We start from the raw sequence: 14,881 nt of genomic DNA, 5'->3' as shown, positions 1-14,881 counted from the left end.
GAAATAAAGAATAATATATAGGGATTCAACAGTAGACCAGAGGATCCAGAGAATCAAATCAATGATTTGAAATATGAGGAAGCAAAAAACACCCAACCAGAAGAGCAAAAAGAAAAAAGAATCCAAAAATATGAAGATAGTATAGGAACCTCTGGGACAACTTCAAATTTACCAACATCTGAATTATGAGGGTGCCAAAAGGAGAGAGAGAGCAAGATATTGAAAACCTATTTGAAGAAATAATGACAGAAAAGTTCCCCTACCTGGTGAAAGAAATAGACTTACAAGTCCAGGAAGCACAGAGAACCCCAAACAAGAGGAACCCAAAGAAAACCACACCAATTAAAATGCCAAGGGCAAAAAACAAAGAGAAAAACTTAAAAGCAGCAGGAGAAAAACAGTTAGTTACCTACAAGGGAACTGTCAGCTGATTTCTCAACAGAAACTATGCAGGCCAGAAGGGAGTGGCAAGAAATATTCAAAATGATGAATAGCAAGAACCTACAACCAAGATTACTCTACCCAGCAAAGCTATCATTTAGAATTGAAGTTCAGATAAAGAGCTTTCCAGACAAAAAAAGCTAAAGGAGTTAATCACCACCAAATCAGTATTATATGAAATGCTGAAGGGTATTCTTTAAGATGAGGAAGAAGAAAAAAGTAAAGATAAAAAATATAAACAACAAAGTGGCAACATATCTATCAACCATTGAATCTAAAAGTCGAATGAATAAAAAAATCTGATGAAAAGAATAAACTGGTGAATAGAATAGAATGAGGGGCATGGAAATGGAACAGACTGATGATTCTCAGAGGAAAGGGAGTGTGTGTGGGGGGGAGGGAGGTGTGGGAAGAGATTAGACAAAGATCTTATATGCATGTATGCATTACCTATGGACACAGACAATAGGGTGGCGAGGGCCTGGGGTGAGGTGGGAACCGGGTGGAGGGGAGCTATGGGGGAGGGAGAAATAGACCTCTGTAGTAATCTCAACAATAAAAATTAATTAAAAAACATAAAAATAAAACTATCCTAATAATACACATATTAGATATTATGCTATCATTAAAAATAATTTTGAAGAACATTTAATGATATGTAGCATGTTAAAGGATACAAAATTTTATACAATATAATCTATTTTATACAAAAATATGTACATATAATAAAAAAAATTTCAATTATTCTTTGTGAGCAATAGAATTATATGTTTTCTATATTTTCTTTGTATCTGTTTATTGTAGTTCCCAAATTTCTAACACAGAATATGTTACTTTAATGATTTTTCAAAATTATTAAAATTCATGCACTTTTGAATAAGAAAAACCATAAACTAGGTTTGGTTTGTACCTCTGAAGATCAACCTTTTAACCATGTTCAATAGTTTAAAGCAAAAGCCTAAATCTTAAGAAGTGTAATTCCTTGTTTTGGGGACAAATTATCTTCCCAGTTCCTCTTTGCCTTCTTTTCTCTGAAAGCAAGCAATGCCACTCTATGTTAACAAGGGCGAAGTGTGAATTAAGAGAGAATGACTAAAATAAAATACCTGTAGCTCTATAGTGAATACATATATTGATACCATGATTGCAGTATAACTAATGGTTAGGTTTCTGTGAGGATTACCAAAAGGCATGTAGAATACTTAGAGGATCGTAGAGAAAGGAACTACGTAAATACAAACCATGATCCCTTCAGCATCGCTTCTATTTGCATCTATTGCAGTACAACCTTGAATATTTGGATGCAAGCCATAACCATGTGATAACCCTTGAGGGATTCAGGGGTCTGATGAAACTGAAGCAGTTAGACTTGAGCTGGAATCAACTGAAAAAATCTGGTGATGAAATAAACATATTATGCAAACACACCACAAGCCTTCTCATTCTTGATATTCGACATAATCCATGGCAAAAGGTATGCAACAGATACAATAAGAAAGCAATTATTTCAGTGCCATTTTCTCACTACTATTCAATGAAAGCCAAAAATAAGCAAATTATCTTCATTGTATTAGAATTTCTTCTTTAAAAAATATTTTTAATTGATTTCAGAAAGGAAGGGAAAGGAGAAAGAGAGAGAGAGAGAGAGAGAGAGAGAGAGAGAGAGAGAGAGAGAGAGAGACCAATAATGAGAATCATTGATTGGCTGCCTCCTGCACGCTCCCCACTGGGGATTGAGCCCGCAACCCAGGAATATGCCCTGACCAGGAATTGAATCGTGACCTCCTAGTTCACAGGTCAATGCTCAACCATTGAGCCATACCAGTTGAGCTAGAATTTCTTTAAGTATTTCATAAGTTAAATTTAGTATAGTTATCAAATGAATCAAATGTTACTATAAGAAGTAACATTATAGCCTATAAAAGGCAATAATTTCATGCCAGACATTTTTGTAATCTAATAGTTTGATAGTAGTATGGTTTTAAGAATGTTAGATGTCATTGCCATTTATAAAACTTCAGAGAGTTTATGTAGCTCAGTGTGCTAGAACTTTATTGTAATGAAGCAAAGGGACCAAGAACAATAGAGTATAGTAAAAGAAACATACTACAAAGGGGGGAACAAATTTATCATCTCCCTTACTACTAGCTGACTGCTGATCTAGATTAAAAGGAGGCACGGCCATTGTTCTTTGAACACTTTCACCACAGTCGCTTTTCAACAGCATATGGGATTTCCCCCTTCATAAGAATAGAACCATCCACCTCCAAACAGGACAGATTAACTCATAAATATAATTTAATTTCAACTATTATGTAAAGAACTAGAGGCCTGGTGCACGAAATTCATGTGGGGGGGTGGGTGGTGGGGAGGTCCCTTAGCCCGGCCTGCACCCTCTCGCAATCCCGGACTGTTGGCTCCTAACTGCTCACCTGCCTGCCTGACCGCCCCTAACCCTCTGCCTGCCTGATCGCTCCTAACCACCTCTGCCTACCTGCCTGATCACCCCTAACCACTCTGCCTGCCTGCCTGATTGCCCCTAACTGCTCGCCTACCTGCCTGATTGCCCCTAACCATTTCTTCCTCAGCCCCTTTATTATTATTATAGATAAGTTAAGCCTTTATTTTTAGATATATAATAAAATAAAAGATGCATAGTTTTGAGTTATATTGGGAAGGAATGAAGAAGCACCCCCTTCCATGCCATAACAGGTGTAGTATTTTGTAAAAATTAACTTTCTGTTCTTTTTCCCCAGCCAGCCACACTAAGGTTGAGTGTTCTTGGCAGACTGAAGACCCTGACTCACTTAGATGGGGTTCTAGTTTCAGAGGCAGAAGCTACAGCAGCTATGAAATTCATCAGTGGCACAAAGATTACTCAGGTTAGATTTTACTATTTATACTTATTGTGATATTTTGAATATACAAATAACATTTCCCATTTTCTTATTTTGTTATTAAGATTTTATATTGTCTTAGCATGCTAATAAAAAAGCAATTAATATATAACAATCATATCCCTTGAACTTTTTTCTGTTTAAATGTATCCCATTTAACTTTCTATAAAATAAGATAAGCTGAGAGGCCATGAGAAATCATTTAGTGAATTAGCTACATAGTATTGGTATTATATGTTTGTGTTTGAAAAAAACAAAATCTATTAACTTGAAGGAGGGGAGAGGTCTATGATTCCCAGATTAATAATGCTAATATTTTGGACAAAGTCGCTTCAACAGTCTAAATATCTCCAGTCTAGTTTTCTATCTATTTACTTTTTGTAAGGCACTTAAATATTAGTTAATTTTGGATCTATCAAAATGAAGGAAAGATACTTTTTTGTTGATTAAAAATACAATTAACTCCTGAAGAAGAGTTGGGGATTTACCCTACCAGAAATCAAAACTCATTAAAATCCTTTACGACAGGGGTGGTGAATATCTGGCCGGAGGGCTGTATAAGGCCAGTGAAATCATTGGTCTGGCCCTGCCAACACATCAGGGGTGAGTTAATTAAATGTTTGACCAAATATAGCAGACTAATTTTTATATGGCCCAAGAATAATGTTATAAATATCTAAATGGCCCTTAGCAGAAAAAAGGTTCCCATCCCTGCTTTAAGACAATGTGGAATTTGTGCAGAGTTGGACAAATAGACCAAAAAGAATCTATATATATAAAAAGCCAGTGTCCATGATGACCAAATGACCAGTCACCATGAGGTGAATTGAGCACCTCTCAGTCCACAAGCAGGGTGGGGTGGGACTAGAGACTGGCGAGCGGGCCGAACAGCTGACCTCTTGGTCCCTGCCCCCTGCCCACAGGCTCCGATGGATCAGGGATGGTGAACAGGGGAATAGGGGTAGGTGGCAGGAGGACCAGGTCAGCTGTCAGGCCGTTGGGATCACCAGCTAAATCCCCAGCTGCTAGGGGGCTCAGGCCTGTGGGAAAGCAGGTGCCGGCGACTTCATGCATGTGCACCGGGCCGGCCGCTGATGGAACACGATGCCCGCTTGGGGCTGCTCACGCGGTGCCGCCCCCACCGCCACTGCCACTGCTGCTGGGTCTTGAGGTACTGATGGAAGCTGTGGGGCATGCTCATGCCTACCCGCCCCGGCGTGAGCAGCCCCAAGCGGGCAGCGTGTTCCATCAGCGGCTGGCCTGGCACACGTGCATGAAGTCCCCGGCACCTGCTTTCCTGCAGGCCTGAGCCCCTAAGCAGCTGGGGATGAGCTGGTGAACCCAAACACCTGACAGCCCTGCGGCAGAGGCTGTGTTTGGCCTGGGGACTGGCAAACGGGCAGAACATGGCCCTGATCGAAGGCGGCTAGGCCCTAGGGACCCTACATGCACAATTTTGTGCGCTGGGCCTCTAGTAGAATATAAAGACTCAATATTGACCCACACATGCATGGAAACTTGGCAAATAACAGAGCTGCCTTTGCAGATTAGGGAGGCTAGTCAATAAAAGGCACAGAGACAGCCCTAGCCGGTTTGGCTCAGTGGATAGAGCGTCGGCCTGCGGACTGAAGGGTCCCAGGTTCGATTCCAGTCAAGGGCATGTACCTTGGTTGTGGGCACATCCCCAGTAGGGGGTGTGCAGGAGGCAGCTGGTCAATGTTTCTCTTTCATTGATGTTTCTAACTCTCTATCCCTCTCCCTTCCTCTCTGTAAAAAATCAATAAGATATATTTTTTTAAAAAGGCACAGAGACAAATGCATCAAGAACTTCACTGTAAAAAGAAAAACCAATATGTTTTAGAAAAAAATATCAATGATTCTCATTATGACCTTGAATTCAAAAAGAATTTATTACACAAGAAACAGAGCATAAAACTGTAAAAGATTGGATTTGTTCACAGTAAAATTAATACATCTGTTCCTCAAAGGGGATACCATGAAAAGACATACTAGAAAAAGAAATTTGCAACACATCTAACTAACAACAGATATTTTTTTATATAACTAGACTATATCATGAAAATAACAACCCATCAAACAGAAATAAATGATCCAAAGATTTAAACAGATACTTCACTGGAGAGGAAATCAGAACAGCCAAATAACTTAGGAAAAGATGCTCCACCACATTTGTATTAAAAAAAAAAAATGAACATTAAAACTGCAGTGACTGCCCTAATGGACAGAGTGTCAGCCTGTGGTCGAGGGGTCCTGGGTTCGATTCTGACCAAGGGCATGTATCTCAGTTGCAGGCTTCTCCTCGGCCTGGGCCCTGGTTGCGGCATAGGCAGGGGACAACCAATCAATGTGTTTCTCTCACATAGAGATTTCTCTGTCTTTCCCTCTCTCTTCCACTCTCTCTAAAAATCAATGGAAAGATATCCTCGGGTGAGGATTTAAAAAAAAAAAAGAAAAACTGCAGTGATTTACCAATTTATAGTCACCACTTGGCAACAATTTTAAAGCCTGACAATATCAAGTTTTAGCAAAGATCTGAATTAATGTTACAAGTGGTACAATTACTTTGGAAAACCAATTTGGCATTATCTAGTAAAGCTGAATATAAATATACCTTACAACCCAGCATATATACTGGGTACATATTTGCATGTACTCTAAATAAACTCTTACTGTATACACCAGGAGTCATGCACAATAATATTCGTGACAGAAATGTCTATAAGAGCAAAAAACTGAGATCAGCTCCAACGTTCATTAACAGAAGAGTTGATAGGAAATGCCCCCTCACAGCAATGACATCTGAATAATCTACAGCTACATGCAGCAGCATAGTTGAGTCTCTTGAATATAATGTTGACAGAAAAGCCAGTCATAGAAAACTTCCTATATATTTTTCAATTTACATAAAGTTCAAATATGTGCAGACTAAATGATAGACAAACAGGACAATAAAGTAAGTAAATGGTAGATACAAAATTTGAGATCATTTGATCACTTCTTAGGGGATCAACTGATACACTTGAGTGGTGGCCTGTGAGGAAAAAGAGGAAAGGATTAGGGTGGGTAATAGGAATATTCTAGCTCTTAAGCTGGTTTCAGGATGGATTATATGGTGTTTGTATTACAGTATTCCTTTCACAATTTTATAAATATGATTTGTATGGTTAAATATCTGCTAAAACAAAAATAAAGCACATAATTTAAGGTTTATCTACACATTGAAAACATTTTAAGGCAACGGAAATGTCATATTTTAAAATTATTCATTGGGCCACGCCTCTAGGAAACTGTACTTTTTAAAAAAATATATATTTTATTGATTTCTTACAGAGAGAAAGGGAGAGAGACAGAGAGTCAGAAACATTGATGAGAGAGAAACATCAATCAGCTGCCTCCTGCACACCCCCTACTGGGGATGTGCCCGCAACCAAGGTACATGCCCTTGACCAGAATCAAACCTGGGACCTTTCAGTCTGCAGGCCGACACTCTATCCACTGAGCCAAACCAGTCAGGGCTAGGAAACTGTACTTTTAACTAGATATAAATAAACTTCTACATGTCATTTCCTTTACTCATCATGTGTTTTTTATTGTATTAGTTATCTCTCTTACGGCATTCTAGCAGTAAAGAGGAGAGACCGCGGATACTCAGTATATGGCCTTCTGCCAAAATTCTGACGCAGATTTCGAAGTTAGGACCGCATGCACATCTGAATGTAAACTGGTACTTGAAGGTAAAGGCTAATTCTATTAAACTCCATTTTTAAAAAAAGCTTAATTTCAATAGATTTTTAATTAGCTTTGTTCTGTATATCATAAAGAGGACACAGATGGGTGTCAGAAAAGTGGAAGAGCTGAATTAAAATTAAACAGGGAGATCAAGTTGTTTATAATTATGTTATGGGGGCTGGGCCTTGACAGTAGTCACCACAGAATTGGAGATTTCTGCATAAAGGTAGACTACAAAATCAAAGAGCAGGTTCTGATAATATGTCAAAATAAGCAAGCAAACTTGAAAGCTCGGAGCCAAAGATCAAACCAAAAGTTTGGGTGGCAAGGTAAAAGGGATGGAAAATCCTGTCGTGGGCATAGGGGAACCTCCTTAGAATTCAGCTGCGGTTAAAGGAAAGGTTCTGGAGCCGCAGCAGCTTCTTGCTGCATAGAGCACCCTTATATATCTTACCAAAGATGGAAACTGGGTTAAGAAAAGCTGTGCCTTGAAAATGGAAGATATTAGTGGCATTATTTTTATGATGGAATATATACAGATAATTTAGCTTTGATGCAGGCTCAGTGACAGCCTTGGGACACAGGGAGTTCTGGAATTAGAATAGCCCTTTAAATTGTTCCAAGTTGGGCTGAGTTGGCCAGGCCTTTATATCCCTCTGTCATTGGATGTGGGCCAACCTGGGCTGGAGCATGACCTTGGGCAAGGCAGCTCTCTGCAGCTGAGGCTGGCTGTCCCTGAAGGGGCTGAAAGCTGAAAGCTTTCTGCCAACAGCATTCCTAGCAGCTGGGACAACTCTTTCATTGCAGTGGGCGTCTGACTGGCACAGCACAATGACCAAATTCCATATAAGTCCCTCTTGGAGTTAAAATGTTGTCAAATTTTACTTTTTTGTAACCTAAGGGCTTCATAATATTGTGAAGGAATTCCTTGGATGCTACCATATTTGAATCATTTCACTAATCATTTCCTTTTATAACACTGAATTTATTGATGAGATTCAAAAGTAAGATAAACTACTCATTATTCTACAGATAACTGCCTTAAATTTAGATGGGCAGCATCTCTTTGAAATCACAAATTTAGAAAAATTGGAAAATTTGAAATGGGCATCATTCAACAACAACAATCTCACTAAAATGGAAGGCTTGGAATCCTGTGTTAACTTAGAAGAGCTCACATTAGATGGAAACTGCATCTCAAAGATAGAAGGTAAAGTATTTGAGAAACTGAAAGTCAGAATATGAATATCTAATTGACAAGAGCAAAAAATGAATGACACTGAGGGTACCATTCCTGAAGAGGAAAAGCTCTAGAGAAGTGCCAAGAAGGTTAGGAGCAGAGTATTCTAAACACCTATTAGTGCAGTGGTTCTCAACCTGTGGGTCGCGACCCCTTTGGAGGGGTCGCCTAAGACCATGGAAAACACATATATAATTACATATTGTTTTTGTGACTAATCATTATGCTTTAATTATGTTCAATTTTTAACAATGAAATTGGGGGTCACCACAACATGAGGAACTGTATTAAAGGGTCGCGGCATTAGGAAGGTTGAGAACCACTGTATTAGTGGGCTCAGTGACCACCTGCTGAATATCATGAGCCCAGGTAGCTGACTTTCACCTCCTCCCCTTCCCTCTCCTCTCCTCTATGCCAGTGTTTACCAACTCTTACCAAACCTAACACATTACAAACGAGGCAGTAATTAGTATTTATTGAGTTGAAAAAAATGAATGAATGAGGTGCTTTAAAAAAGATAAAACAGCCCTGTTTGTTTTTCAAAATATGGAATTAAGGTTACATTTGGAAATTGAAGACTTTAACAAAACTGAAAATATTCATAAGAGATTGAAAATCAAATGTACTATGTAACCTTTTATATGGATCTATATGCAAGTACAATTAGGCAGCTTCACTAATGTCTGGGTATGCACACACACACATACACACACACACACACATACTTATCTGGGCATCAAACATTTCTGGATGTGCATTTTAGTAACAGAGAGGCCCTTTGCAAGGACTGAAGGTAAAAATTGGAAATCATGGCTGGAAAAAAGACTTACTTTATACTTTATTCACTTTTGAATTCTTGGATTATTTTTAGCACATGTGTGTGTACTACCTTTTACATAAAATAGAACATTTTATTTCAAAAAATCCTATATGCAAAAGCAAATATTAAATATCTTTTAAAACAGCATGAATAGCATTGGTTATACTTTATGTTAATGGCTGTTAACAATGTATTTCTAAACCTTGCTTGAGCATAAGAATCACTTGAACTAATTATTGAATATACAGATTCACAGGTCTCTCTGTAGATTTCAGTTAGTACTCCTGAGGCTAGCGCAGGCATTTGTCTTGAAAACCATCATTAGTCTTCCATTCCTATACAATAGGGTGTTAGTTTAGCTTTGTACATATAATTGAGAACCCCATTTCCTTTTTATTCCCTTCCATAAGCCCACTGAAGGGAAGAATCCTCCAACCTATACTCACTTTCCCTATACCTACTTCTCAGAGAAGATAGCTACCCCACTAAACTTTAACAGATATTTCTCTTCATTTTTCCAGACACAGATAGGTGGAATATCCATTTAAGAATTTCTGCTTGGATGGTTTTATCTTAACAGACCCTAGATCAATTTACTTTCAGCATTGCATAGTCCTGTGATAGAAGTTGGTGGGAAAGGGGAGTGGGTAAAATTTACTGAGGACCAATTATTTGCCAAAAGCTATCATTGATGTTCTTCAAATGCCATGCCACTTAATCCCATAGCCCTTTAGAAGTAGATTTTAGTATGTCCATTTTGTGGATGAGGAAAATGAGGCTCAGAGGTCACATCATTTTACAAATCTAGTAGTGATACATTTGGAACCAACTCTGACTCCAAAGCTCTTATCTTTCAACTGTACCTTCCTATCTACAGTTATAAAGTGCCTACACTATGTAGCATACACAGGAGTTAGATTGTGGTGAGAGGTGGCATTTTTTTTTAACAGTTCTGTCTAGAGTACTTTTAATCATACAAAAGTGGAATTAGCCTAATTGACTCTTTTTAATGCAAATAATACCACAGTGAGGAATATGCTCCAGAGTATTGTATTCCAGTTCCTTACCCTCTTTTTAAATGGGGTAATTATTTTTACCTTTGTGTAGAGTTTTGTGTTACTGAAGTGGTTCTCAACCTTCCTAATGCCGCGACCCTTTAATACAGTTCCTCATGTTGTGGTGACCCCCAACCATAAAGTTATTTTCGTTGCTACTTCGTAACTGTAATTTTGCTACTGTTATGAATCATAATGTAAATATCTGATTTGCAGGATGTATTTTCATTGTTACAAATTGAACATAATTAAAGCATAGTGATTAATCACAAAAACAATATATAATTATATATGTGTCTTCCTATGGTCTTAGGCGACCCCTTGTGAAAGGGTCGTTCGACCCCCAAAGGGGTCACGACCCACAGGTTGAGAACCGCTGTGTTACTGTGATGGTGAAAAATCTTAATTATATCACTTGAAGTTTATTTGAAAGCAAAATTTATTATTTCCTACTATGTAATACCTTCCTTTAACAGCTAAGAAGAATGAGTCTACTTAGAATTCCAAAACTGGAATTTAATACATTAGCTAGGACTTCATACACATTATATCCTTAAATAAAAGTAAAAACGATGATGGTTACTATTACAGAATCAGAAAAGCCACTTGAATTTAGAAAAAGAGAAACAGAAAAATGACCAGATGGTTATTTTTTAAATTAACCTTTCAGTGCTGTCTGAATGTTTTCTTGAATTTGCTTATTTTTCTAGGCATTTCCAACCTGACTAAATTAACCCGCCTCAGCATAAATAATAATCTCCTCACTGGTTTGGAAAAGCATACTTTTAATAACATGCTTCATCTTCACTCCCTTTCTCTTGAGAACAACAGGATCACTTCATTGAGTGGTTTACAAAAAGCTTTTACTCTAATTGAACTATACATAAGCAATAACTATGTTGCTCTCAATCAGGAGATCTACAATTTAAAGGTGACTATCTGGGGTAATGTTTTTGTCTTTAAAAATATTGTTTCTTTGTACTCTGAAAGTAAAGCATGTTCCCTGTACAGGATTTGGGAAATACAGAAAAATGTAAAAAGAAAATAATAATCAAGGATAACACAGTTTATCCCATTTATGTATATACATACAAACAAATGTATGTGTAACCACAATATCCCCAGGTTGATAACCTCCATGGGTAAATTTTTTTAGTACTCAAATAAAATAACCCAAACCCCATTCCTCCTAACTCAGTACTTCTAAAGATTTCCCAACCTGGATAGTGAGTAAGATTCTTTAACATTTCCTGTTCTCAGAGCAATTCTTAATTATCTCTCACTTCCTTACTGGTTCCTACTGGTGGATCTGTCTTTCTGGTCAACTTTGCCTAGCTTTGCTCTCTGTAGTTCTCCCAAAGAAACCTCTCATTCAAGCTACTGTATAATAGGCTTTACTAAAAGTTTGAATAAAATGGGAGTTTACCACAATGCAGAATAGGAATTCATTTCTAATGTAATGTGTGGTTTAATTGCTTATAAAGTTCAATGGCCATTTCCTACCACGGGAACTCTCACCTTGGCCCCTTTTCTTTTGCTTATACCATAGTTCTAGGACTTTATCTCCTAACAAAATGTAGGTCCATTTCCCATCTTCCCTCAAGTTCAGATTTATCCCCATCTTATTCCCCAATATAAATAGTTCTTCTAAAGCTTGCAGAGGCAACCTAATCAACAATAGCAGCAACAAAATAAACCATTTTACATTATGATACAAAATAGTTTCACTCCCTCTAACCTTAACCTCTCCCAGCCATGTCCACTCAGGACCATTTCTTCACAACAAGGGCACATTAAAATGTCTTCTCTAATAAGAAAGCACATTTTCCTTAAAATGAATTCTGCCACACTCTCAGAAGGTAAGAGCACTTTAGTTTTATCCCTCATCAGAAGGCAGTGTTCTCCATCCCAGTTATATCTCTATGCACATATATGTACTATTTAATAGGCCATTATTCCATAAACAAAATATACTCTTTTAAACTTACTTAATTCCCTCCAAATTATTACCACTGATAGATCATACATTTAGCACCAGCATCCAAAAATGGATTCTGGTCATATTGTACAAAATTGGACTCTAATGGTCTGAATGGGTAACACCTGTACTAAATAGTATACTTACAATCACTCAAATCACTATAAAGTGATAGAGTAATTCAAATATTAAAATTCAAGGATAAACTCTTAAAGGGAAAAAATATGAGATTTATATATATATATGTATAACTTTAAATGTATGTATTTTTATTACCCAGAGTTTATGCAACTTGGTCATTCTAAATGTGTATGGAAACATTATTGTATGGAATCAAGAAAATTACCGGTTGTTTGTAATATTTCATCTTCCAGAACTGAAAGCTTTGGATGGAATCTCAATTGTAAGTTGTTTTATGACTCAGTTTTTGGTCCATATGGAATATATGAATATTCACATATTCATAGGCCATAATTATATTTAACACTCTTTATCTCTAGTATGATACCCAAACTTACTATGCTTATTAACATCTAGGTTTCCAAAACACATTATGGACCTGGGTTTTCAAATTTTTTCCTCTGGCCAATTCTTTTTTCCCCTTTTTATTAAATGTATTGGGGTGACGCTGGTTAACAAAACTATACAGGTTTCAGGTGCACAATTATACAGTGCATCATCTGTACACTGTATTGTGTGTTCATCCTCCTCCTCTGGCCAATTCTAATCATCTGAATTGAGGTGGCAGGGAAGAAAAATGCTGGCTACATTTGCACCCACTAATTCAATGCCTAAAAAATAAAGAGCACAATTTTATAGAACAGGATAGAAAAAAACTGCTCTGGAACCCTACCAAAAAACTGCTCTGGAGTCCTACCATCCACTTGGACTCCAAAATAGCTTCCTATTTCCTGGAAAATACAGTTATTATACTTAAGAAAAATATATTTAAACCAACAAATGATATGTCAACATTACCAGTAAATGAACCAACAAATGATATGTCAACATTACCAGTAAACTGTAAAGAAAAATAATACAGGACTAAATATGAAAGCAATATTTAGAAACTTGAATTTTGTAACAACTAAGTTAATACAGGGCTCCTGTGTAACGCTGCCTGGCTCCTGCCAAACAATAAAATTCATTAATCTAGAAAATTGAGAGATAGTTATGACTGTTTGGGACTCTCAGATGCTCTGAGAAGATTGCTAATTCTAATCTGCTGCTCTCTGTGGTCACAAAACTAGAAAAGGGAAAGCCAATTAATCAGAAAACTTTTGGACAAGAATAGGTTTACTCCCTCCAAACACCACAAAATAAATCATGGCCCCAAACAGAATGGGAGCAAGGAGAGAGGCCTTGAAGCCCTCCCCGGTTTGGCACAGTGGACAGATCATCTACTCCTCAAAATAGAAAATCAAAAACATTCTCCCCCAACACAAACAAATTCTCTAAAATCTTGTACTGGGTTTTATTTAGATATTGGCTTTCATTGAGGGATGTTTTAAAAGTAGACATAGGAAACGCATGTGCTCAAATCATAGTGGCAAAGATCTTATCCTTCCTATCTCTCTGTGCCCTCATTGAAGGATCACGTGAGAAAGTGCTTTTAGAAATAAGTGTGGGAAAACTTTTTCCCCCAAGGAAAAGTTATGCTCTGCTCACTGACAATGAGTGTTGTTTAACTACTGTTCCTTTCACTTTGACTACCTAAAAGTTCAGGGACAAATTATGGTTCAATAACAGAAAACCCTGTAGGATTTATGGTCTATCTGTCCCTACACTGTTTTTATCTATTTTCACTTAGATCATTCTTGGACCCCATCTCCACTATTTATTATTTTCATTTTATTGTTGAATTATATGTGCTTCCTGTAAGCTGCCACACATTCTCTGTGGGATGAGATAGAGTATAAGTATATGAATTAATAATGGAACATGAAGACCAGACTGAATAATTTAGACTTTAATTGAGGCATAATGGGAAGGCAAAAGATTGAGTAGGGGGGTAACATATTCAAAACTATATATTAGGAACTTTAATCTAACAGAAGTGTTTACAGTAATAGATGAAAGACCAGTAAGACTATTAGAATAGTCTACATGTGAGGTACGGAGAACCTGAATCAAGGGGAGTTGATTTTATTTTTTTAAAATATATTTTATTGATTTTTTACAGGGAGGAAGGGAGAGAGATAGAAAGTCAGAAACATCGATGAGAGAGAAACATCGATCAGCCACCTCCTGCACACCCCCTACTGGGGATGTGCCCGCAACCAAGGTACATGCCCTTGACCAAAATCGAACCTGGGACCCTTGAGTCCGCGGGCCGATGCTCTATCCACCAAGCCAAACTGGCTAGGGCATGGGGAGTTGACTTTAAAATGGAGAGCTGAAAGGTATGAGAAATACTGGGGAGAACTAACAGAATTTAGTAATCAATTGGATTTAAAGGACAAAGAAAGGGAAGAGTAAAAGATGTCTACAAGGTTTGAGTCTATACTAGTAAAAGATATTACAACAGGAATATGAATATAAGAAGAAAAGCACTTTTAAGAAATAAGATTAATGTTGAGCACACTAAGTTTTATATGATAGTGGATCATCTGACTGGAAAGGCCAAGCAAGCAGTTGAATACACAGGACTAATTTTAATTATGGAAATTTAATTTACATTTGTTTAGATTTGGAAGTAAT

The 14,881-nt window shown here is 37.4% G+C and overlaps 1 protein-coding gene across 1 annotated transcript in view; it reads left to right on the top strand.

Moving 5' to 3' along the window:
* LRRC9 (leucine rich repeat containing 9) overlaps positions 1–14,881 on the top strand; it is an 86,167-nt gene that overhangs the window by 41,066 nt on the left and 30,220 nt on the right. Inside the window, exons 17-22 of the mRNA XM_059694735.1 lie at positions 1,724–1,915; positions 3,198–3,323; positions 6,959–7,093; positions 8,121–8,298; positions 10,914–11,134; positions 12,462–12,584. Coding sequence (XP_059550718.1) covers positions 1,724–1,915; positions 3,198–3,323; positions 6,959–7,093; positions 8,121–8,298; positions 10,914–11,134; positions 12,462–12,584 — 975 coding nt within the window. The remainder of the gene's footprint in view (positions 1–1,723; positions 1,916–3,197; positions 3,324–6,958; positions 7,094–8,120; positions 8,299–10,913; positions 11,135–12,461; positions 12,585–14,881) is intronic.

Source organism: Myotis daubentonii, chromosome 1 (assembly GCF_963259705.1).
Source record: "Myotis daubentonii chromosome 1, mMyoDau2.1, whole genome shotgun sequence".
Classification (NCBI taxonomy): Eukaryota; Metazoa; Chordata; class Mammalia; order Chiroptera; family Vespertilionidae; genus Myotis; species Myotis daubentonii.
The sequence above is the reverse complement of the archived record's forward strand: the minus strand, read 5'-3'. Positions and strand labels throughout refer to the sequence as shown.